General features: G+C 31.9%; 2 protein-coding genes across 2 annotated transcripts in view; both read left to right on the top strand.

Annotated features, from left to right (window-relative positions):
* LOC137922426 (NADH dehydrogenase [ubiquinone] flavoprotein 1, mitochondrial-like) overlaps window positions 1-23,422 on the top strand; it is a 486,084-nt gene that overhangs the window by 137,530 nt on the left and 325,132 nt on the right. The gene's annotated exons all lie outside the window — the stretch shown is intronic.
* LOC137921886 (uncharacterized) overlaps window positions 1-23,422 on the top strand; it is a 127,458-nt gene that overhangs the window by 29,771 nt on the left and 74,265 nt on the right. The window contains exon 5 of the mRNA XM_068764669.1: window positions 16,895-16,998. Within this exon, the coding sequence (XP_068620770.1) occupies window positions 16,895-16,998 (104 nt within the window). The remainder of the gene's footprint in view (window positions 1-16,894; window positions 16,999-23,422) is intronic.

Below are 23,422 nucleotides of genomic sequence, written 5' to 3'. Positions count from 1 at the left end.
AAAACAACCAATAAAGCGTAGGTTCAGTGAAGGACGTCCTCTCACAAGGAGACAACCTTATTAAGGTCTTCAATCTTGGGAATATAAAGAAAGCTTAAGTCTTTCTTAGAAAACGAAACATAGATCTCTCAGAGAAATTCCGAAATATCGCTTCCTGTTGGTAAGAGGAGATTTGAAGACGAATAACAGTAACTAGTATAGTCCAGGGGACTCGCAACTTGATGTGGATAGGCCACATAGAGCTCAAAACAGATGGCTGCTAGGACCTTAAGGTTCTAGAACGAAGTCCACGTTCCGGCAAGCGCAGCCAACATAAGTTGTACAGATGACTTTGTTTACGATGTCGGAAGTCGCTGCGCTTTATCTTATCTGTCTGAGTACAGTACTGGAAGTTTTCGGTCACGAAGTCAGAAAGGGTGGTTTTTCCATCTTGAACGTGGGAGTAGTTGTACTTCCAATAATGGGTCAGACCCATTCCGCTCGTCTGTAAACAACAATCTTCATGTTGGTCTCCACGATGACTAAGATATGAGTAGATGACGCAGCACAATAATGATTACTCAGTGTTTAGAAAACCAGGACTCTCAGCATTGAGGATAACGATGTAATAAGGAGGTATTAAAAATAAGGTTCCACTCCTAACTTTTTTAGTTGACTGAGATTAAGTCATGCGCTGTAATCAATATATTAGTAACGTCAAATTATCGGCTAATTGCTTCGAAGACTGCGGTCGGTTGGTTAATTGGTTCAATAGGGAGCGATATATCGTCAGACATGTGGTCGCTGTACCAATTAATGGCGTTCTAAATTTAGAATCACGAAATGCTGACGCCGTTATTAATTTCAAATGTATTGATTTTAGAACTCGTTTCGCCATTTTTAAAGTCTAATTGTATGCTTATTTTATATCTATCTAATACAACAGATAGAAATTACAAATGTTTGATGATTTGTTTTTTTTTTAAAGAGAAGAAAGGTTTTTTTATTATTTATCGCCGTTTAATTCAATTTTAACCTCACTGAACGCAAACTTTATTGATAGAGATTATTAAAAATAATAGTTTTTTTGTTATAGTCCCCACGAGAATCCTCTAACTTTTCCTGTTAAAATAGTGTAATGTGAAAAATATTATATATTATTTTTCATTTTTTGCTTGTTAGTGTTCATTGTGTGTACCTTGTAAATCAAAATAAAAAATTTACAAGAAAAATGGTAAAAATAGATATTCTTGATTTTTAGTATTAGCTTGCAGCCTTAGCCTGTTCAGGTTGTACTCTAGTATAATAAATAAATGAACCTTGTATAATGAACGTGAAAAAATTTTTAATCTGCATATTTATGTCAATTTTTAAATTCAATAATCATATATATATAATAAATTAAACTTAATAACTTTATAAACTATAAATTAAGGTCGCTATAGATATCGGTTAATATAGTTTTCATGTTTTTTTATGTTTTGTAACAAAACTTTCTTCGGTAGTGAAATCGAAGGTATTTTTTCGTTTGGAGAAAATGCTCACAATACGGAATATTCTTCATTCCCTTCTGTTATTTTTTGCAGCATTAATAGAATTCAATTTCGATAATAAGGCAGCAAAAACACGATCTTTTAGAAAATGTCTATCATTTGTCACATTCCGGTGCGTCTTGCTTTCGATCGTGCTTCTAACTAAACTTTTGGCGCTAACATTTTAACATTTACTCTTTTTTTTCGAATCACCGAAGCCATGTTTTTGTTTTTAATTGCTTTTTAAACTTTGTATTATAGCAATAAAACGGACATCTATAGATATAAACTTCAAAGTAGTGACAATAAAGCTTATTACCTTCCATTAATGCATGGTACTCAATCCAAAATTTACTAATAACATGCTAAACAACGGTTTCAGAAATAATATATAATGTAATTATAATATACACAAGGAAATTAAATTGTTCAAGATGTCCATCAAGCTATTGGTTTTAAAAAAAATAATTAATGTAATGTATTTTAAAGTGATCACTTTATACAGGGTTTTTGGAAATAGTTGTAAAATCTTTAAAACTGTATGCTGACAAATGCATTGCTCATATATATATGTACACACACACACACACATATATATATATAGCTTCTACACCTTTTATCAATCACCTGTATATTTTTATTAATCTTCGTTGATTAAAAGAGGCTTGAGAGGCTTCCTATGTAAGTGTGGAGGTTAGAACGTTTTATGTTAAAGCTAAACACGTTACATAGAAAATCAGCTTATATTATTGCGTTTCTAATATCGCAATGACCAAAAATTCCACTTCCGTAGAAATAATCATAAAGGTAAAATCTACGGTAGTAATGGTACCACCCATAAAGAACCATAATTCTTTTTAATTAATGAAAGATTTTCTTTGATTGAATGGAACAAAAATGTTTCCAACCTTGACCCAATTAGATAAAATAAAACCTACGAAGGTCTAATTAGTGGCTAAGAAGTTGAATGAGGCACTCATTTTGAAAAATAGCTCTGCAGAGATTGTTTGAATGGATAAATTATAAAACACTAGTGCAAATTATATTCAATGGTGTCCAATCAAAGTAAACTTATATTAAACTAGATTTAAATCTATGATTTTGTGTGTACCTTAATAAATGATCGCAACTTAAAAAATGAAACTTGAAGAGCATTTTTGGTCAACCATGAAGAAAGAGATAAAAAAGTAAATTTATAGATTGTTATTTTATAAAAGTTGTCGCAAGTAAACGCATCTTTAATTTTTTTTTACAATTGTTCGCCTCCTTTACAACCATTCATACCTTTCACTTGTTTATAAAATTGCGGTTGTAAGAGAGCTTTCTAAAAACGCCGTTCAAAGACAGAAAAAATTATATTACACGTAAATGGATATTTTTATTTTTTTAGATTTCAATACTCACTGAGACTCAGTCATTATCGTAATTTTAGCTTTAAGGTGTCCACTGCTGAACATAGACTTGCATCTGCAAGTGGCTTGCATCCAGTGTTTTCGGCCATCCTTAATGAAGTAATCTGGTCTATCTGGCGAGTAAACGTCCTACGTTGCACTAGCCGGTTCGTGTCTTCCTCTTTTGAATCTTAAGGCACCAACGGCTATCTGCATTGCGCGCTATGTGACTTGCCCACTGCTATTATAACTTGTTAATCCGCTGGTCCATGTCAATTACTATCGTTTGTCTACAGATCTCCTTCTTGCATTGGAATACAAAAAAAAGGAGGTAATCGAAAAGAATAAAAGTTACTTTAAAATAACAAGACATAGTAAAGGATCGGGTAAGACCACTGGAATAAAAAAAATGTAAGAATAGACAAAAAGGTGTAAAAAAGATTAATAATTAATTACTCATAGAATATAATAAAAATTAAGACATAAAAGTCAAAACATAAAATAAGGAAACAATAATGTGATAAAAAATCTGTGATACCTAGGGAAAGGAGTAGAAGGACGAAAGGCGATGGTTGAAAAAATGATAAGAATGTTTAAGGAGTGAATGATATTATTACGGATAAAAAAGATAAGTATAAATAAAAATATATCTGAAAAAATTATTGTACGAACTTGTAGCGTCCCTGTCCAACACAAAGCAGGGGAAACGAAAGCCCCCAAAAATAGGGACCATTTAAAAAAAATTACATTAATTTTTTCTTTAGTGGTTTTTTTGTAACACTTTAATAAATCTTATACTTCTATTTTTTAAATTTGGTATTTTTGAATTATAAAATTGAAAATTGTAGATTTAATTTTGATAAAAAAATATTTAATTTTACAAAGGTACAAATAAAAGTTAATTGTGTAATTAATATCTGTCAGAAAGCCAAAAATAAAAGTAAATGTTCTCGTATTCGTCTGTACTTTTTTTCACCTTCGTTATCTATTTTTAAAATCGATACACATTTTTTCGTACGGTAAGTTCTAAAGGCAGTAAAAGACTTTAGTTTCTAAGAACAATGTGAAGTTTGGCTGCGAGCCAAAAGTTTTCATAGTTCGTTCAAGGTTAGAAAAATAAAATCGATTTTTTTCTGAACAATCATGTGGTTTACCTGTAAAGTATGAGACTTCTTCAACCTTACCATTGATAAACCATACAAACCAGAGGTGTGATCTAATTTTGTACAGGTTTTATCAGCTAATCGAGCTCAAATTCGACGATTTTAATTCAAGCGTCAGGTTCACAGCTTGGAGGCCTATCCGCTGAAGTAAATAATGTAACGGGTCGAACCAAGGCTGCTAGGGGAAACGTTGTGCTTGTCATAACTTAATAAAGTTAACCATTTGTATGGTTTTCTGAAGACATTATACATAACTTATTTTGTTGCAAATTATCATACTGTTGATCACCAAATTAGGTTCGCAGAACTTTACGTGTGTAAAATTTCAAACGATTAGATACTAAACATGAGAAAAATTGTTTTATGTTATAACATATTTAAATTTTCGCTGTAATTTGGTTGTTACAAATATAACTCGATGATATAATATGCAATGAAATTCATACTTATCTAAAATAAGGAATAAAGCCCCGGGCTTCGGCAAACGAGCTCCTATCACAATGAATAATTTAAGAGGACGCTCCGAACTTCGCAATGTAGGACACATACCTACCTTATTATTAACAAAGTTTAAATTATCTGAACTAGGATATCGAGATTTACAAGTCGCCGCAAATGTGATTTATACCTCGATTAAGGTGTACAGCTGAATTTCAATTCAAGACTTAGGAACGTAAAATTTGTATACCCAACCTAAAAAACAAAATTAACAATGAAAATTAAAATATAAACAGAAGCATGTTTTATTAAATTATATTTATTTAAATATACCAACTACAAAGAATTCGTTTATTAAAATCACTTTTGCGCAGTTATATTATTTATATATGTCAAATTTCGTCATAAGATATTTGTTTATATATATAAGGCTGTTATTAGAAGTATAGCGTATAAGTCAGAAAAATGCTATACAACTTTTACATCTATTTAAAATCACTTTGTATAAAGTAATCAATCTAAAACTCTATTGGAATGCGAGAGGCCAATAACTTCTGGCAGTACAAAATCTGCAGAAACGGATAGTAAACAATAATTTATTTTAATATGAAAACATTTTTATTTTATGCATTATTTATTTATTATTTCTCAAACCATTGATTTTTGTAAAGGATGTACAATTCAGCAAATAAGCTTTTAAAACGTTTACACTTATAATCAATCACCCTGTATATTGTTTGTTTTATTGATCTCTATGTGCCAATGTTATCTTGATATGAATAAATAAATAAAACCTTCGTGTCTTATCTCCGTAGGTTATTCAGAAGGTTCATATATCATTCACCTGTTTCAAAACCGTGAAGACAAGTTATTTTCTTTTGAAGAATTCCCCGAGGTACACAAATGGTTACTTCTTTCGTGTAGGAGATATGAATAGACGGGGTTTTACCCCTAAAGACACGAAGGATATTTATCTTTAGTAATCAGGTGTTCTTGTACTACCAAGGATAACTAGTAAGTATAACTGTTTTTACGCATACGTTTTATTTTAAGTGATCCTTTCTTTTGATAAAAAGGTATGAAAATAAGTAAATAAGATAAATATCATATGAGATTTATCTCACTTTTTTTTATTGATATCAATATTAGAGTTTTTAATAATGGAAATTAAAACGCCGGCATTTTAAAAATATTGCAAAAAATATATTTTACATAAATTAAAAGGTCTAAATGATTATGCAATCAAAAAATTTATAAGTAAGAAAAGGACTAATATCTTACCACTTACGCACATGCAGTGGTAGTCGTGCAATAAAGTGCACCGCCCGCCAGCCCACTGATAAATGCGTATGCGGCAAACAATGCGAATTACACAACTGCCACCGTTAAATCACTCAACACGTGTTTCACTCCTCCACGGGGCATCTTCAGAAGTTATGTTACACCGATTAGTGCCAAACACAGAGTGCACAAATATTTATTTTAAGGTAAAAAATGAAATCGTTTACGATACAAAAGCAAATGCATTCAAAAGCTTTAAAGGGGCGAATGTAAGCTCATTTATCAGAAAAAGCTCTGAAGCTTTTAAATTTATTTCCTTTCACCTTAAAGTGATCCTTCTGAAATATGTTACGGAATGCGGCATGCTAATAACTTCTGACAAAAAAAAAGTCTGTAGGGACAGATAGTAAACAAAAATTCATATTCATATGTAGTGATGTGAATTTAAAATCGCTTTTTTATTTTTTCATTACTGAAACCAATGATTTTTGGATTTAGTATACCACAGATTAAATGATAGCAAGTGAACTGTACGTTCATTACATTAAAGTTTGATATTCTAATTATATTTTTATATACAGGATGATTAGCTATAGGTGTAAATAATCGATCATCTTGTATTTTAAAAAATAATAAGAATATTAAATCACAACCAAATTAAGTGTACCTTTCTTAATTATACTAAAACGTGTTAACTATAAATCAATTTTTTTGGTGAAACGTGTTATCGTTTGTGCCTGTATAATATTTTTAATATTCCTACATGTTTGTTGTCTTAAAAATAAAGGTCTTAAACAAATTAACACCATTACGCAGTCAATCACGTCTCAGCCCTTCAAATTTATGCATCACAAGTTGTTTGGTAACTTATACGTTACAAATGGTTTTTATTAAGACATGTTTGGGTTAAGTATTATAAATGTTATAATCACATTTGAATAAAATAACATTTTTAAGTACTGTCGTGTTTTATCTATTCCCCGTGTTTATGTCATTATTATAATATATTAGTTGTAATATATGCTTTAGATAAATACATAATATTAATTGACTTCATGCGAAGAATATGAATGAAGTCCCTCGTTAGTAGCCATGGTGGATATCGTCGTTGGCAGACAGTAGATACGAGTCGTTACCAGTAGGTTGTATTTTGAATTTATAAGGGAAGTCTATGTTCAGATGTGGATGTCCTATGTAAACCGTTGAATGTTAGAGAGACTTTTGTACACAGATGATTATTAATTAAACTGGGGTATTGCTTTATTCGCTGATAATTTTTAGGTTAAAAATTAAAAAGCAGTTTACAACTATTTACCCTGCGGTATTGTACAAAAGCTTGCTATAAGTAAATTAAAGTGTTTACCACGAGAGAATGAATACAAAACCAAGTTCTAAACAAATTCATGCACTTTACAACCATTCAAAACGGTTAAAGCGATCGTAAACCGTGCAAAAACATTTTCCTTGGCTGCATTCGAGCAGTTTCTTTTGTCTAAAACTTTACGATTGGAATTGTTTAAAAAATAACGTTTTTGTTCGTTGTAATTCTACCTTTATTTCAGTTATAAATCCTGTGTTTAAATTAAGATATACATTAAAAATGTTGTCTTATGTGAAGTGGTTAAAAAGTTTAAAAGAATAATTATTTTTATAACTAGCGAAAGTAACCAATACAGCTCAGGGGATTGGCAATAAATAAAAATAATTAAGAGTATGGAGTTGAGACAGCGGACTGGCAAACGCTTATGTTTTCCACCCATAAGATGGACAGATGACCTAGTTCAGGTCGTCAGAACACACTGGATAAAAGCCACTTCCAACCGGTCTTATTAGCAATATACAAGGGATGCCTTGGTCCGGCAGTTGATGTTCCATGGCCGAAATACATAGGGGATGCCTCAGCCTGGTAGTGGACGTTCCATGGCCGAAATAAATAGGGGATGCCTCAGTCTGGTAGTGGACGTTCCATGGCTGAAATAAATAGGGGATGCCTCAGTCTGGTAGTGGACGTTCGATGGCCGAAATACATAGGGGATGCCTCAGTCTGGTAGTGGACGTTCGATGGCCGAAATACATAGGGGATGCCTCAGTCTGGTAGTGGACGTCCTATGGCTGAAATATATGTGGGATGCCTCAGTCTGGTAGTGGACGTTCCATGGCTGAAATAAATAGGGGATGCCTCAGTCTGGTAGTGGACGTTCGATGGCCGAAATACATAGGGGATGCCTCAGTCTGGTAGTGGACGTCCTATGGCCGAAATATATGTGGGATGCCTCAGTCTGGTAGTGGACGTTCCATGGCTGAAATAAATAGGGGATACCTCAGTCTGGTAGTGGACGTTACATGGCTGAAATAAATAGGGGATGCCTCAGTCTGGTAGTGGACGTTCCATGGCTGAAATAAAGAGGGGATGCCTCAGTCTGGTAGTGGACGTCATGATAACGACGAATGAACGAAATCGACGCAATTAAAATTCATATAATTAAGTAGAGAAACAATATAATTTTATTGATAACATAATATAAATGAATATAATTTCTCAACTTTAATTGTGTTCAAATATTTTTAAATCGTAAATAGTTATAAATTAAAGCAATAATAGTAATGTGTAGTAAATATTTATACGAAGCATTTCTAGAAATATCGTATTTCCACTAACAGTATCCTGAAGCCATACGTTATGTAAAGACTTTAAGCTAAGTACAGCACCTAGTATTAGCGTTGTTCCATAAATAATATACTGTATGAGTTTAAAGGCGATTATAGTGAGACAGTTAAGAAAATCCTTTCAATACATATTTCCACGTTGAAAAGTGTTAGAATCCTGATTTATCGTAACCAAAACCGCTGTACCGCGCCTCGGAAAAGTGGTAAGGTGAAAACAGAGAATAAAAGTCGTATGCTAACGGAACTGAGCCGACGATACTCCCTCCGTACCTCCTCATCGCCGTGCGCATACTTAAAGTGCGGTACAGAGGTTTTGGTACTACTATTAATATCAGTAAGTGAAATAGGTGAAGAAAGTAAGGGAAAATTATATCAAAAGCATATAAACAAGAAATCCAAATATTAGGTGACTATTTTTGGATTTTTTAAACATTAACAAATGTCAATAGATTGACATGTTAGCCGAGTAGTTCATCAATAGAACTCTTCAACGTTATACATACATTTATAAAAGTATTACATAACACGATTCAAAATCATATATATTTGCTTATGGTAGGCGTACACAGTTCTGGCTATAATTATGCTAGCGAAAGCCTTATACTCCTTGCTTCGTATCCGTCACTATGGAGGTTCGTAACTTGTTTTGGAAAACCGCCTCATACTAAACGGTAGTAAATGTAAAAAAGTATCGTAATTAAATGGGTCTCTAAATTATAATGCAACAAGCTACAAATAATCAATGGTAAATTAATTCTGAACAATTGAACATTTATATTTCAATGGTATTAAAAATAAGAATACATTATTAGATATAATTTGAAATACATAATTTATAAGTAACAGACATAGTCCATTGTGTTGGCAAGTTCAAGTGATAGTGATCAAGTCACGATACATCTAGAATTGTTGGTCGGTGGGACCTTAAAATTTTGAAGTTAAAACACAGTTATAAGGAGAAGTAAAAATGGTTTGAATAAAAGGAAAAATGGACAACAAAGGGAAAGAAAGATGAATTGTAGAAAGAAAGAAATAAAAGGATGGAAGATCATAGGAGGAACGACAGAAGAGCGCGAAAATAAAAATATTACATGAATAAATTATTAAATAAAAACAAAGTTCCTGTCCCGCAATAGATAGGGATACGAGGGGGAAGCGGGGGCCATGTAAAGAAAAAAAAGTGAAAACCACTAGTAAGCGCAACGTACGGGGGATTCCGGTTCGACTTCGAGTGCCGGTCTGGGAAAATCAGGGAGGAGTCAATAGCCTCCCTAGATATAGAATAATAATATAATAAAAAAAATGTAAATAGCAATGAGGAATGAATGAAAGGCGATACAGAGCGAAAGGGAAAGACAGAAGAATTGTGGTAAGAATGAAACGAACGAAAGATAATATGATGTACGTGCGAAGAGAAAGAAAATAAAAATGTCCGTGAAAAAAATAAATAAATGTAAGCTAGTCCCTGTCCCACACCAGATAGGAGGAACGAGACGCTCCCAATAGTGGGGGCCAAAAAAAAAACGTACGACATCTATCCATAAATTGGACACACCTTTTTTAAGTATGTAAGAAAACGCTGCTTCCAACAGTTCCTATAGAAGAACAATGAACGAGGCCTATGTCCAGTAGCGGATGTTCTACACCTGAGATAATGATGAAGATTTGTTTTTCGTAGCCATTCAATACTCATATTCAAGATTAAATAAAATTATTTCATTTATATATCGTGTAGCAAAATACCCCATAAATATTTTTAACGACTCATTTAAACGTGTTACTTTGTATGCATTGAATCAAATTAGCAGTTATAATGAGAAAATATCTGGTTACATAATCTGAATATGAACAAGCATTTTTGCTTGCAACGTAGTGAACGATAGCACTCGACACATATAACTGCAGTCGCATGAGTTCACTGAATGCTAACGAATTCCACAGACAACGTCGTTTAAATTCTCTCTTCTTTGCACTCCATTACCACGAAATGATTGTGGGAAAGCTTTTGCAACTGACGTTTAGATCGCAAAATTGCGTTATTTGTGTTTCACTTGAAAAGAATACTTTGAAAAAAGTAAAATGAATATAATTTTTAGTTTATATTGATTTATTTTTATTAACAATATTAATACACAGAATAACATCATCCTTTATTTAAATAAGTACCATAAATATACTTAAACTACATATAACATCTAATTTGTGTTTAAAAATTGCCTATTCATTTAAACTTGTCAATACTGTCAAACTACCGTTTTTACTACAAATCATCATTAAAATATATGTCAAACTTTTAACATATTCCACATGTGCCATTTCTGCATATTGTTCTAACCTATTTTTCATTTATTTCATCAAAATTATTTCAGCTGTAGCTGGACAAAGGCACTCGCTATAGATTTGATACAAGCGTCTTTCTACGATCTTAACAAGGTAGTCTGATGACTTTGGACGCTGTGATTCGCTGTGCTTACGGTCTGTGGTCTCCTTATCTAGAATCTTAACTCAACTCCCTAGCAGCCATATGTTCTGAGCGTTATATAGCCCTACTGCCACTTTAACCTGCCAATTCGTTGGGCTATATCGGTTAATGTCATTCATCTATATATCTCCTCATTTCTAATTCAATCTGATAGAAATATCCCGTGGATAGCCCTCTCTCTGTGCGACGTTGAGCAATTATTAGATTATCAATGAGGCTCAGAGTGAGAGACCATGTTTAAACGCCACGAGTCATCACCTGTAACACGCATTGGTTGTAGTTTTTCGTCTTTAGAAATTGAAAGATATTGGATGAGGTGATGTTTCGATATTCTCCGAACGCTGCTCGTCCGAGTTGGAATTGAAGTTAGAGCGTAGGAAGTCTACCCATGATGATCTTGCAGATCGTCGGACGACGTTGGATGCAGATCGCTTTCGACCGATCATATTGGAAATACATGATAGAGGCTTACGTCCAGTAGTGAACATGTTATAGGTGAGTTGGTGATGATGATAAAGTTTTATGTACTTTTGTTAACAAGGAACATTTACACGTCGACTATTGATATAGATTATAAATCAACTTATAAAATATCAAATTCAATTATAAGTAAAGAAGTTTAATTTACATTTACTTGTATAGAATATTCTAGAAAATATCAATAGAAGCTATAAGGCCAAGGTCAATGGCGCTGAATTATGTCAGTTGATACGCCCAATTATTGGGTTTGCAAAGCATATCCGATAAGTTTAGGGCGAGGGCGTCACGCATTGAATTGACGTCATCGTGCAAAGTTTTTGCTACGTTTGAATTATATAACGACAGTGTACATATGTCTGTCTAACTGTCGAGTAGCGTGATAATAAAAACTTGAATAAAAAACGACCTAATAATTCACTTAACATCCATTTTGTTTTAATAATACCACGCAAAAAAGTGGAAAATTTTTATGAAATAAAATAGTTCCATAGCATAGCCATAGGTAAAGACGATGATAGTATGTTTAATTGAAACTGAACTGAACACGGAAGAGCAATTTATGGGTACATCATCGGATTTATTTATTAACGGCAACGTAAAGAAATCTTAGTGAATAATACAAAATATATGTCACACTTTTGTTAACACTGAGGCCACCTTGTAAATGTGTTTTAACAGTGGTCTCAAACGGATGAAGATGACTGTAAACAACCATAACTATAAATAGTACAATAGGTCATTCTCGTTAAGAATGTCGGGTATCATTTTTGTCTGCCGGCCTACCTACGCCGCGTAAACTATTAAATTGTTTTAATGTTACAACATTGATCTCAGTGATCATTTGATAGCATATTAAAAGGCAATAGAGCGTATTTAGGTCGACGGACAATGATGAGTTATTGTATTCTTAACGCGAATGGACTGTATATGCACAACTTAAATGCAGCGCGCAGAAGAGAGGTCGCTATGGTCTTGACGTTCTGGAGTGGAGATCCCGGACCGGTAAGCGCAGTTTAGGACGTTCAAAATGTAGACAGACGTCTTTATTAAAGTCGCCGGAAGACGCTGGATGCAGAGAACCGGTCTTATTGAAAATCTATGAGAGAGATCTAAGTCAAGAAGTAGACATTCTATGGCTGAAATAATGACGATGCACATATTGTAAATTTATTTTTGTACTGTCCAATTTTTTTTAACACGTTTTTTGTAACACGCATTAAAATAACAAAAATAGCCCGACAGCCGTCGAAGTGCTTTCGGAAGTGTTACAACGGCACGTGACACACTTGCGGCCCGGAAGTGGCGCCATTTATGTTAAACTACGAGGATCCGTTTAGCCGTGCCGGCGGTGTGTACGCGTAATTATCGATCTACGCGTGACTCACTTTAAAAATTTTAATGTCACTCTTTTAACATCCTGTATTGGCAGAAGCTATAGATACTAGGACATACACGTGGGATTTGCACGGAGCGATTGGTTATAGATATAAAAGCTTTAAAGGGGTGAATGTAGCTCGTTTGGTGTCAATTTCTCTATGGAATACCCTATCCAAAAATATTGACACAATGACTTATAAAAACGTAATGATAATATAATAAGAAAATTTGTTTTCAAAATTTGTATTACTACATTAAATTAGTTTTTGTTTATTATCTCTCCCTTTAGACTTTGTAATGTGAAAAGTTATTAGCTTGTCGCAATAGAAAAAATAAATTTATTTAACACATTTCAGAGTGATCACTTTAAACAGGGCTGATTGAAAATAGATGCAAAAACTTTTTTTTTATAAATGGGCAATAAAAAATAGACCTCTTTAGGAGTTTTACAAATATATTCAGTTTCCCTATATGTTGCTCTTGTTTTTTCTTCGTTTTAGAAGCTTATGTTAATTTATCACAATATTCCCAAATTTCTTTTTGGCAGCGGTGCAAAATCATTCTCGAAGCAGAATTAAAGAGACGATCGTATTTCTAGATAATACAGAATCACGATTTATTCCTGCCTTTGTCCCGTAACTTCAACCGTCCCAATCTTTATGAGATAAAATCTGTTCTTTTATGTGTGCTTTTGAAAAAATCCTAACCATTGACTTTACTGACTACACAGAGTATATTTATAATTTGACATAAGCGTGGGATGAATTAAAATAGTTAACTTTTGTCTAGTTTAAGAACTAACTTATGTTATATATGTACTATATTTATTACTACCAGCAAAGATGACAGTATATAACAATAATTTAGAGGTTCACATAGGCTACTAGAGTACGTGAGCTGTGTAAGTGTATTTTGTGTAAGTTACGGTGTAAATGTATGGGAGAGATAGGAAGAATTACCGTTTCAGTTTTAGAATATTTTAATCAGTCTTTCTATGTTTTTGAGAATATTTTATTACTTATATGATTGGTAACGGGTTAAATATTACATGCACTGTTTATTTTGTTGAAGAGTAAATGATTATATATGTAAAAGCTTTAAAGATGTAAATTTATAACTTATTTGTTTTCAATTATAGTATTTTAAATAAAATAATGACAATAAAATGCAAAAAGGCGTTTCTAAGCTGCGGATTACCATCTGTTAAAATTTATTATTGTTTATCATCTATTCCTGTATATTTTGTACTGCTAGAAGATATTGACCAGTAATATTCCTATAGAAAAAAAGTAACTTATTTTAGAGTGACGACTTCGAGCAGTGTGATTGAAAATATGTGCAAAAGCTTCAATGTTGACAAATTACGTATTTATTAACGCCTTTAAACCAATCAACCTGTACAATTATTTTTGATTATAGGTGTCGCAAAACAACCATAATAATCGATTTGATACTTTTATTAGTTGTATCCTTAACTAAAAATTACAAAGATACAGACATATATTTTTGACAGGACAATAGCTTTTGACAGCACTAAGTCTGCAGGAATAGAAAACAATAACTTATTTAAATATATAGCAATTCGAATTTCGAAAACCATTTTGACGTATGACGTTTTTTATTATTTCTGAAACTATTAATTTTTGGATACGGTGTACTATTGACAGCAAATCAGCTATACGTTTAACCTTTTTTAAAGGTTTCACAGCTATAAACAATCTCTCTGTATAGAATATTAAAAGTTTCGTTGGCCAGCGTTCTATTTGCAAGCAAATCTAAAGGAATTACATTTTTGCAAGCTAATTGCCTAGTACTGTAAACTACAATATTACCCCATGACGGTTCGTAGAAGTAATAGATGTCTGATAGTAGATTACATTCTGTTTAAGGATAACGAATCCAATGAGAATTCTGCAATAGTTTCGATGCTTATCGATGCTTGTTAATTCATTCAACTAAAACATATCAGGATTGACCGATCTAAGACAACTGTTAGCATTGATATATTGGCTAAACCCTGCTATCTTTAAATACTGCCTTGTTTGCTGGTCTTAATTTAAATTGCTAATAAGCTGTCGACATTATTCTGAAATTAGACTTATGTTTAACAAATATTTTGTACTGGAATATACGGGATGATTGCTTATGGGTGTAAAAGTTTTTAAAGCGGTAATTGTATAGTGCATTTGTCAGTACAAAAAGTGATCACTTTGAAAAATGTTGCAAACTTTTTTTATCTTTATGCGTTTACAATATATTAATTAACAGCAAATGAGTTATGTATTAATTGATGTATAGAATTAATTAATAAAATAAAAATAGCACATTTTTTTCTATATTATATATATATATATATATATATATATATATATATATATATATATATATAACATCCTTTATTTAATAAACTACGAACGCTTTATGTATAAAAATCACATTTTTTATCTTGTACTTTTGCAAAGATAATGATGAAGAGATTCAAGGTATTGTGATGCAAAGCGGTCAGTGGGTGTATTGTATAAAATAGGACAGAACGTACGGCGATTTAGTAAAAATATTGACCAATTTACCCGACTAAATGAAACGCGGTATCTTTTTACATAAACCATTAAATTTTGTGACGTCACGAAATTTTGAAATTTATTTTTAGCATGCATAAGCTTGGATATAAGTACATTGAATTGCTTTAGATATTTATTATAATTTTAATCATAGCGGGCACATAATATTAGCATTTAAAATTAAACTGCTTATTTACACTTATATTTTATTACAATTATTAAAGGTTTTTCACCTATATTATCTATTGGCCAAAAATATCAAAATTTAATTGATTCTCTTATGTAATGTAGAATTAAAATCACAAAACATAAAATATGTTTGATTTTACAAAGTTTTATTTGACCATTGTCAGAGTAAATTTCATGTATACAGTTTCTCATTATTTTTAATTCCTTTTTAAAATTGGCGCGGAAGCCGTTAAAATTTCACAAAGGAAAAATTATCAAAAGCCCTTTTAAAAGTTAAATATAAATTTTTCACGTTTCTTTTGTTAAATAACATTATCTTTGAATTATTATTGTTTTTTGTTAATTATTTTATGTTTTTATTAGTATGTTGGAAGGGGTCACATAGATCGGTGCTTCTCATAGGGGACTATACAGCCCACATGGGAACAATTTTGTGAAAGCACAAAATTTTTGAAATTTACTTAATACGTAACTTAAATTCTAAGTATGTTGTTTCTTCTGTTAAGTTATTGAACAAACAAAGGAAACAAAATTGTATAAATTCTAATCAGTAATTACATAAATTCGTTAGTATAAATTAATCGATAGCTTTTAAATTAAATCGAATAAAAAGTAAAGGAATTTGTAGATTGTTTTTCAATCTCGATACTCTGAACTAATTTAAAAAAAGGTGGCAAGTTTACTATGGTTTTTACTTCATTTATTATATATTATTTTAAGTCTGTGGAACATAGACGATTAACTACTACAATACGTAAGCATTTTCTATATTTTTTTTTATTTCCTAAATATGCAAAAAAGTGGATTGGTTTGTTTAAGTGCCAGTGAACAAGCCACATAGCGCACATAATAGATAATTGTTGGGGCTACAAGGTTCTGGAGTCCAAACCCGAAAGACCACGGATTAGAAAGTGCAGCATAAGACGTCCAACCTAGACGTATAGACGACCTTATGAAGGTCCTATGAAAACCCTGGATGCAGCTTGCAACCGGTGCTATTCCGAATTTATTTAAGACGCCTATATCTATCAGGAGATGACTTACAGCTGAAATGATAATGATGTAAACTCTACTATTAATTTTTAAGGTATTAACTTTTCTACGGGTGGCTTAAGCGAAATGTTTTAGCGGGGTTATGAATTTAAAATGATTGAAAAACACTAGGTAAAATCGTATTAGCTTTTCGTGCTAGTAAGGTATATCTTATCGGATATCTTTTAACTTAACTTTTCTAGATATTTAAATGCTCAATGGCATCCATAGTCAGTTTCATGTCCATTACTAATCATACCAAGTTTTAGTTCATTAAATATAAAGCCATAGCAACTGTTAATATCGGACTTAATCATTACAGATGCACTGGGGTCACTTACTGTAGCTTCATTCTGAAGAAAACTCACCCACCAGCAGCAGATTGGTCGCCTGGGATAGTATATCTTAAATATTCATGTTTAGATGGTAAGTACTATTTTTGCTTTGACACATTTTAAAAATAGAATCTTACATAAGCGATTTCAGTGAAAGCCAAGGTTTCTTTGCACCCGATCACTTCAAGTAGCGTCCGCTAAAATGAATAAAGTGTTGAGGAGGCTTGGCTTCTACTCTGGTGAAATAAATAACAAAATAGTACATGCACAGATTCCTGAGGAAGCACTCAAGTAAATTTAATTTACAAGCTATAAAGCTAAATCCTAATTGGAAAACAGAATTGTTCATGGCATAAAAAATATCGAAGAATTTCTAATTATAATATAGTGTCTGATACATATCACCTGTCAGTGATAAAGAGTAAGTCAGTCAGTCTGTTCTCTGAACAAACAAGACTCATGATATCTAGCTAACGAAATCACAGGATGCTGTTAAATTTACATAGCGCTTCTATTCACTTAAACCAATATTACACACGTATGATTCGGTTTGAAAATGACCGTTGGTAAAAAAAAATAAACTAACAATACCTAAAATTGTGATAGAATTTCAAATTACAGAATTATAATACGTAACATTGTATTCTCGTGAATAAAAAATACAATTTTCCATCTCGTGAGCTATGCTATTCTCTGTATAAAATGTTTATAAAATAATTATTATTCCATTTTTATAAACGTTGAACTATTTATTAATGCCTGCAATATATTAAATACCCCTATATAATTAATAGTAATTTTTATGTAATTGGCATATGAGCTTTTTGAAATTTCCGTAATTTTTTTCTTCGGAACTACGGGAAATTAACTTTAGATTTATATTAATACTAGCTGTGCCCGGGACTTCGTCCGCGTGTTATTTGTCAAAAACATTTTGTTCCTCTAAATTTATTTTTCGTTTAAAAAAATTACTTAAGAAAATAGCCTTAGATATTCCTTATTACACCAGCTATCTGCCAGTCCCGTCAAAATCCTTCTAGGCATTTCAAAGATAAACCGGAACGAATAGACTGACAAAATTTAGAAAAAATATTATTTTGGTATATGTACCGTACATGTATTCATATGCTTGTAGTAAAAAGCGGTTATTTTAATATTACAGTCACTCTAATTTTATTTATTTGTATAGATAAGTAACTAAAAATAGTTTTAATAAAAAATTAATGGACACAGGACTGTTTTTTATCTGTCGAGTTGTTACATCCACAATTTGAACGTTACTCGGATAGAAACGTTTGAGTTAAGAATGCAACAAGTTTTTACTTTCTTTCGTGTTTGATAGATGACCATAATCCATATTTGGCTAATAGAAAAAATGTCTCATTGTGACTTAACTGTCAAACGTAGATATACAAAAACTCTTAGCATAGATTCAAAGACGTAATACAAAGGGAATGTAAGGAATGCGTTAATATAGTTCTAAGAAGGCTTTTACCGGTAATTCGTGTTACTGTTGGGTACTACACGTGCCCTTTTACACTCTAATTTCAGGAAGAGTCCGTTATAAGCGGCAATTTCAATCGAATGGATCGCCATTAGGCTGCGTCACAAGACACTGCTGCACGTGCCTGTACTGCCAAACCCGTCGGCCCTTTGCCTTCACCACAGCTTACAATACTCGCCCTTTGCACATACTAATGCAGTCTAATGAACCGTGACATCGATTCCTAGCCACGATAGTTGCTTTTGTGACGACGCGACGTATCTACGGGAGTGTACTGTTGTGAATAGTGACTAATAATAAATATTAGCTCAATATAGTTGTAGCCTTTTTTGTCAGTTCTTTTTAACAAGCATGCTAATCTCGAAAGTTGTAAGTCTATAATTTTTTGGGACCTCTGCTGCATCCCTTCCATCCCATATTGAAGGAAAAGTCAAAGTAAAGTAACATCTTTGGCAGGAAAACAACTTTTTTTATATTAAAGTGAATAATAAAATAAAAAAATTAGCTTTCGTCATGAATTTACGTACGTAATATATATAAATTTTAAAAGAGTCTCAAAATTTTAAACAAATTTTTATCATAAATCTATTCGCATTTATGAACTTTACTGTTTTGGGCCAAAGCAACATAATGAATTTTTAGTAAGTATGCATTTACATTCTTCAAAGGATCATAGATATTTCACTAAAAAAGAAGCTCTTTGTTAAATCATTATCAAGTTCATCTGCGTTAAAGAGATAAGTTAAATTTTTGGGCACCTTTTTATCTACTAAATAAGCGCGAGATAAAATATACGGATAATATTTTGTTAATTCAAATGGGACTACATGTTCATCAATGTACGTATCTCTTCAAACTTAATGTTTTTCGACTTCATTTGGCCGTTTTTATGAATATGAAAACATTGCAAAGCTTGTACGATATCTTTGTGATGTAAATATGTCGTACGCTTGCAAATATTTTGAAGACTTCAGCGTCTTGAGGGAAAATAAATTATTAATAGACATACATTTATTGAATAATATTTTGATAGTTTTGTTTTTAATATTCGACGAATATATAAATAAATTTAGTGGAATGATTTGTTTGTTTGAATAGTACATGTAAAAACAATGGTTTAAGAAACAACAAAGTTTCAAAATAATGACGTTTCATAAAAAATAACAAAGTTTATGTCTATGTCGTGGTAGATTTACGCCTCTCTCATACGTTTCTAATGGGATCATACATTTGTTCATTAAACTTTTGTAGTTTTTTTTAACGCTTTTTTTTCGCTAAGGTACATACGACCTTACTATACTCTACAGAAGGAGTATCGGGTGGTTTAAAATAGGAAATCGGTGTTTAATTAAAAATAATTAAAATTATTACAATCATTACCATAATTTTCATACGTAGCATGGCGATTACTGGCTTTCCCCTTAGAATTCAAATAAGACTGGAGGCAAGCGGCCTGTATCCAGCTTTTTCCGAAGAGCTTAATTAGGTCTTGTGAGATCTTGAACGTAGACGTATTATATTAGTGGCTCCAGTGACTATCTGTTTTTTTTTATTTATTTAATCTATGTATATCTCATTTATCCCGAACATGTTACAACATGTATAGCAACAAATAACATTTTTTGGCACATCGGTGTTCACTTAACAAAAATTAAATAAAGAATAAATAAACTAACTATAAAACTTGAAATATTATAAGAAAAAATGTACGATTGTAAAAGGTTAGATGCCGCTATTCAATAAAATACACCGAGTCGAAAGTTAATTGTTGATTAATTGGTTTAACAACAATCTATTAAGTCCAATCCGGACTTAATAAAGACATTTAACTCTATAAAAGTCAATTAAAATGTCATTGGACAAAACAATTCGATTTCAATGAAAACTCGATCAATCCCACTTGGACTTTCCCAAAACGCTACGGGCTACGGACGACTACGAATCGGTTGTTTACTTTCTAAGAGAGCCGTTGAATTCAGTATAGCGTTGGTTTTCGCGTGAGGAGGATGTGTCTTCAATTTTATTCGATACGCGCGTATCTACTCACGATTTCATATTACGCATGACTGTGTTGAGGTTTTTAATTTATATTTTATCAGTAGTTTAATGTTTATTTGTGAAAACTTTTGTAAGTGTAATTTTTAAATATAAAATATCAGTGATTTTATGTGAAAAATGTTGGCAAAGGATGCGAATTGGAAAAAATGTTGAAGGCGTCCCACGCGCGGCGGACGAGCTTTGTACTGCAGTATTTTGCACTGTATTTGTTTTCTGCCGGTGGATTAATTGGTAATTTTAATCATAGGTTCTTCATCAAAGCCTTTAATATAAAATATGTTTACATATACAAATTTTTACCTTATTTTATTTCATTAGGTATGCCAACATTACAACTATACATTTTTAAACTTTTCATATGACATCGGGCAAATTTAAAAATGGTTGTTTATTGTAGGCGTACACACCTGTTTATAATTATTCTAGCGAGAGCATAAATTTAATGCTAATATAAATTAATAAAACGTCTTGATTTATTATGAAAAATGTCGCAAATAATTGATACTAAATTAATTATAAACAACATAACATAAAGCAATAAAATATTTTAATTACACTAAGTGTCCACTGCCCGCTTCGCGTAAAACTCATTTCTAATAAATTTACATGCCAAATAAAATATTCTTTATTTTTGGTTCATGTTTCACTTATAAGAAGTATAGTTTGAAAATATGGGACAACCCCTTATCATCTCTTGCGGAATTAAGTAAATTCTTAGTTGATCTTAAATCGACAAAATCAATATTTATATAATACCAAATCTAATCCTTATAGTTTTAGAGATATCGTGATGAATCAAATCATAGATGAAAATCCCTTATATAATGTAGTTTACAAATGATATTTATTCGAAATTGTCTTTTATATTACAAATAAACCAATTAAAATTTCCATATGAAAGTTATTAATTCAAAAGATAAATTTAATATTAAAGTTACGTATTACGTGTTAGTAAACAAGTTAGTGATTGATTATTGTTTTCAATAGTATAAATAAGAGTAGGTCGAACTGCTAAAATAAATAATTAAGAATGTCGAGAGTTCTGTATATCGTTTTTTGTGATCGTTAAAGATTAAGGTAGCTATATGTATATTAGATATTTACAACTTTCAGAAATTATAGCAATGTTAGCCAGCCTGTAGCAACCGACCAAGATGAGATTCGGCAGTCTCTGGCTCTCTAGGGTCGGAATGCAAAATGTTTTATGACATTTATTTTTAATATTAGTGATACTATAATAAAATATGACTACAAGCACCACACTAAAGCGCAAACTTTTTTTTGAGGGAAAGTCCTTTTCTCTACTAATATTTACTGGTCATACGAGTTTGAAGGTCCGGAGCGTAGCAAACGCATAGCCTAGACTTCTTTTTAAGCAGCAAGTCTCTGAATGTTATCTGTTATTTTCATTATGGTATTGGGAAGATTTGTACGTCACGATTCGTGACAATATTTATTGCGAATTCGAATATGAATATAGCTACTGAGTTATTAGTACTCTTGTTGTAATAAGACATTCTTGTTATTAATTTGTTGTTTTTATTGACGAAAGCTGTCTGGAAAATAGTACATTTATTTGTAATAAAATTAAATGATGAGTTGTGTAAAAAAGCAAAGATTATAATCAGTACTACACGACCTTAAATCGGCACGCGAAGTCTAATTTGGTTTAAATTGGGGTAAGTCGGTCAAACAAGGCTTATTTGTATAATACCTGTCTACCGCGTATAATCGGGTTACCACATAACAGGACTTTAAACGGAAGTTTTCAGCAACGTGTTATGTTATAGCAGGGATATGAATTTATTGATTTCCTTTGTGAGGTTTGATGACGGTTCTGTATGTGTATCAAGTCTTCATTTATGTAATTCATAACTTATAATTACTCTTTAATTTCGTAATAGTAATAAAATGTAAAAAAAATAAAAAGCAATATATAAATTGATTAAAGACGAAGGTTTTTGAAAGTCATTGAGCTGAGACGTGGTCGTTTACAATGGACCTTATAAAAGGCTCAAAGTTAAAAGGTCACCAAGAAAGCAATAGTGAATAATATCGAATCTTAGAGTTCTGCAAAAGACTCAAAGTCACCAACGTTTTGTCGTCCGAAGTGGCACTGGGCACATCGCTCATGCAGGCATCGCCTGTTGGGGTGGAAAGGTTCTCGACTGGTAGTCATAAGCCGATAGTCATGGCGTGAATAGGTCCCTCATTAGGTGGCTTAACGATATGGTGAAGGTCGCGGAAGTCGCTGGTTGCATTCAGTGCAATACTTGCCACCTTGACGGTCTTTGAGGGAGGTCCAAGCTTTGCAGTGAGCTTCTATCAACTGACATTATGATGATAATAATTAATAATTTATTTATATTTAATATTTCGTTTATCAAAGACATTTAATACCACTCCACAATAGACTCTTTCACTACTACTCAATACTCTTACAAAATAAGTACTGTTACAAAAAAAAAATAACAAATCATTCCCAAGCACAATAATAAACGTTTAATAAATAACTGGTCCATGCTCGCTAAGTATATTTATCGCCTTTAACTTAATAATATAGTAAAATTATTAATAAAACATATACTCAATACACAAACTTTAATAATACTCTTTCTTCTGTTCCGCTTATATTTTTTTTTGTTGTTTTGAACGTGTATTTCATAATTGATGTATTGTATCAATTAATGTTTATAATATGTAGTGTAAATAGTTAGCACTAAATTGAACTAAGAATAGATAAATAAATAGATGAAACAAAATATGTATAACTTAGGAAAATGGGGGCGGTCTATGTCCAGGTGTAAATGTCGTAAGGCTAAAATGATGATGCTGAATTATTGTTATCTTTATACTGTTACAATTTTTAAATTCTGTATAAAATTTAATTATTTCCTTTGCTTAAAAATTCTGAACACCACGCCATCGTTCGTTTGCGTTAGCCGGGTTGTAT

The sequence above is a fragment of the Battus philenor genome, unplaced genomic scaffold, assembly GCF_028537555.1.
Source record: "Battus philenor isolate CCGP_79_NKW_IND1 unplaced genomic scaffold, ilBatPhil1.0.hap1 SCAF_2, whole genome shotgun sequence".
NCBI lineage: Eukaryota > Metazoa > Arthropoda > Insecta > Lepidoptera > Papilionidae > Battus > Battus philenor.
This window is presented reverse-complemented; position numbering and strand designations above follow the sequence as displayed.